The sequence below is a fragment of the Charadrius vociferus genome, unplaced genomic scaffold (assembly GCF_000708025.1).
Source record: "Charadrius vociferus isolate BGI_N301 unplaced genomic scaffold, ASM70802v2 scaffold600, whole genome shotgun sequence".
NCBI classification, from domain to species: Eukaryota; Metazoa; Chordata; class Aves; order Charadriiformes; family Charadriidae; genus Charadrius; species Charadrius vociferus.
The window spans coordinates 1,310,094-1,313,753 of NW_009646404.1; the positions used below are offsets into that span (position 1 = coordinate 1,310,094).

The 3,660-nt window shown below is 45.2% G+C and overlaps 1 protein-coding gene across 1 annotated transcript in view; it reads right to left on the reverse strand.

The window, feature by feature from the left end:
- Positions 1-3,660, reverse strand: part of PALB2 (partner and localizer of BRCA2) — a 13,177-nt gene that overhangs the window by 2,276 nt on the left and 7,241 nt on the right. Inside the window, 6 exon segments of the mRNA XM_009895178.1 lie at positions 6-175; positions 1,037-1,185; positions 2,215-2,302; positions 2,636-2,752; positions 2,923-3,084; positions 3,365-3,450. Of these exon segments, the coding sequence (XP_009893480.1) occupies positions 6-175; positions 1,037-1,185; positions 2,215-2,302; positions 2,636-2,752; positions 2,923-3,084; positions 3,365-3,450 (772 nt within the window).

A 3,660-nucleotide genomic window follows, 5' to 3' on the forward strand; every position in this document is an offset into this window, starting at 1 on the left:
CTGGCCGGCCAGCAGGCAGGCACTGGCAGTAGCCCAGCGGGCCAGTGCCCAGCTCCCCTCCGGGTCTGGGGGCAGCAGCGCCGTGCAATGCCCCAGCAGCAGGTCCCACACCGCGATGGCTCCTGACGTCAGCACAGCTGCGGCTGAAGCATCCTTCACGTCACCCTCCAGGTACCTAAGGTCGTATACAGAAGGGTCACAGTGCTGCAGTTTGCTTGTCAAAACACTATCACATCATTTTTTTAAATTAGCTAGTTTTTAACATAGAAAATTAATAAGCGAATTTAAGCCAACTGTAGGACACCAGGTTGTGTCACATGTTGTATCTTCAGCGCACCTGAGAACAAAGGATGTCAAGGCAATCCTTCCGCAGCCTCAGCACGTACTTGAAAATTGCTCCGTAAACTGAGATCTCAATCCGCTAATATTTGTGCGCATCCGTCACACCGTTTCCTACGTAAGCACACTGCAAGACTGAGCCTTAAACAGCTTAGTCCTCAAAATGCAAAGACGTAGGAAGGAAAAGGTCATCTGACTGCAAACAGCTGCTTTCACATAAATAAACCCAGCAAAATGCTCCTTAACAGCACAAAGGCTCAGAACGTCTCATTTGCAGAGGTTTTCCCCGGGGGTTTTGCCCAGGGAGTTTGCACGATGAACCCAGTTCCAGCATTTCCACAATGGCTTTGTGCAGGGGTGGGGGAAGAAAGACAAAAAGCGTAGAGCAGGCAGAAAACCAGCGCTGCCGTCCGTGAGCGGAGCCCCTGCCCGCGCGGTGACACTGGGAGCTCAGAGGTCAGCGCGCAGCCTGGCGCGGGAAGCGGGCAGGAAACAGCCAACACCCTCGCCCCATTCCAGGGGCTTCTGTCCCACATACAAGGACAAACGGCAGCGGCGGATGCAGCCTCCTTATCATCGGCAAGATGGCAAATGGATCCTTGCCAGCAATGCTGCTCAGCTCATTAAGTGATTCTCCCCCCAAAACCACCTCGAAGGAGGGATGCAGCCAGCACCGCAGAGTCCCCCAGGTACTTGCCTTCCAGCGTGCCCAGGTGGGAGGGAGGAGAACATCACTCCTGTGCTCCTGGCTGTTTTGGGGTTGAACGCTACCACGCGGAACGCGGGGTTTCCACAGGTCTCGCTCTCTTTGGCGTGTGGATGACTTAAAACAACAAACAGAAGGCCCTGATACACAGAGGAAAAATACATCACTAAAAACAACAGCAAGAGGGGAAAAAAACTCAAAGAATTTTCCAAAAATTAATTGCTACATTCGTCTATAATCAAAGTCCCATGGACAGTGATGCATTATTTTTACTGAATAAAACAGAAACGGTTTACTTTCCTTATCAAATTAGATAAAACCCAAAGCAGCTGCTGACTGATAAGGGCTGATGCAATGCAGGAGAATGACAGCTCAGTGACCCAATGGATTTACGCACTTATCTTTCTGAAAAAGCTAAACTTGCTGTCAGATGAGGTGACATTTAAAGTAAAATTTCTGGGCCTTATTTTAATCCCCAGAAGCTTAAAATTTAACAAGAATTCCATGCAAACCAGCACAGCTGAAAACAGTGGCTCTCAGAACAGCCACAGGTCAGCATGAAATATGCTGGGATAGATATTCTGAGGAAGACTCCCAAGATTCTGACTCAAGCCACCATTATTGAGCAAGACATTCTTGGCCCAAAAGGTTAAAGGCTCACTGAGAACAATTTTATTTTTTTTAATAAACTACAAAAATCCATCTGGAAACACAGCACAGGTGGAAGCAAGTGGGAAAGAATCATTAGTATGAATCTTGTTTTTAAACAGTCAATATCCTCGGGGATACATGTCAATAACAACCACTTCACCACCGGTTTTCCGTCACCATGCTGGCAGCTACTCAGCAGGCAGTGAAACGGAAGAGACTTACCAAGCACCAGCACTGGGCAACAGCACTTCTGCTTCCCACGTGCAAGATGCTGCTGCTGCTTTGGAATACACTTGATGCATCACACTCATTTTATCAGTACACGGCAGAAAGCCAAGAATTCAAGCTAGCCTATGTGGCTTATTTCTCCTAGTTAACCTATTTACCTTTGAAATATCTTCAGTGTATCTAAGAGCTGATATTTCAATCCACTCTGGAAACCCTAATCCTTAAAGTTCCCACCACAGTTAGTCAGTGCAGTCCGTGCATAAACTGCGTGTCATGTCTCACATACGTACAGAGTCGGAATATGCTCGATGGCAGATGGAAGCCGGGTAGGAATAACCAACGTGCATCTTCTTCAGGAGCTGGCCTGTTTTCAAATTCCTGCAGTTGGTGAAAATACAAGTTCTGACTGCATTTCCATCTTCTACCTATTATTTTTTAATCATATTTACACCGCTGTGCAAGATGGGACACATTTTTGGTTTCACATAAACCAAACTAAGAGGCCACAGGAAGAGATGTAATGAATACGATGCAAGAGCAAGTGGAATTATAGCAGCATAATTCATTCACTATCTATCCGACTGTATAGAATTTAAAGTGCCAGACTGCAGGCCCTTCACAGGCAAATCAGCAGCCAACCAACGCCCCTATATAACGTACCATCACATACACCTGCAAGCTAAACCATTTAATTGCAGAGGAAACACTGACCAAACAACAATGCTGTTCACTGCAGTGGTGCCAACCAAGGCGTCTCTCATTCCTTCTACTTCAGCAAAAGCTAAAACAGTTTCTTCGGGGGGCATCAAAGTCTGTCCATCCTTGCTCCTGAATAGCAGATTTGCAAGTGAGAAAAGGCAGTCAAAATAATAAGTATGTGTTCTGTACCCAGCACATCTTCAGAAAGAAGAGGAACCTGACACTTTTCTACATCAGAGATGTTTCCTTACTTTTCTTCCACCCGCCACACTGAGATCCCACAAAACCAGCAGACTCACCTTCCTGTCTCCGAAAATGATACTATTTCCACTTGCTGCTCTTGCACGGTCCTGCTGCTGCTGACCAGCCTCCTATCCTTGAGCCCAAGAACAGCTTTTATATTTCCAGTCTTTACTAGTGATTGCTTGAATGAGTCATTCTCAGAGGAGTACAGCAAGAGCCTAAATTAAGAGAAAAGTACACATAATGACAGAAGGAACCATAATTCAACCATGCAATAGCGTATAAAAATAAGCATATGTTTAAACAGTCTACCACCTCTAGGGATGAATAAGCAAGTCTTTACAGTTGATTTTTAGAAATCTCTTCCATATTTTCCAACTGTTAAAGCAACTGAGAAAGTGACACATTAGTAAGAGATAATTTCAACCACTACACAAGAGGAGAGTTAAGCTGCAGCTATTCAGGGTGCAAACTGCTAGTAAGAAATAAATACACCACCTTATTTCTCCAATCTCCAAATCTCCCAATGCTATGCACACAAGATTGCAGGTGTCTGGCAGAGGAACTATCTGTATTACGGGAATCTAGGACAGCAAAACAAGAATTCAGTGTCACCCACAATTGCCCCTTTGACTTTATTGCCATTTTCTAGAGTGTTTCAAGTAAAACGATATAGAGCGGAACTAATTTTCTGAAGAAGCGCACTTAAGATTAACAGCTGAACTCTCTGCTGACTGCTTACCTAATTAAACAATCCCTGTTGATATAAGAGACAAAAAACATCTCCAGGGAGC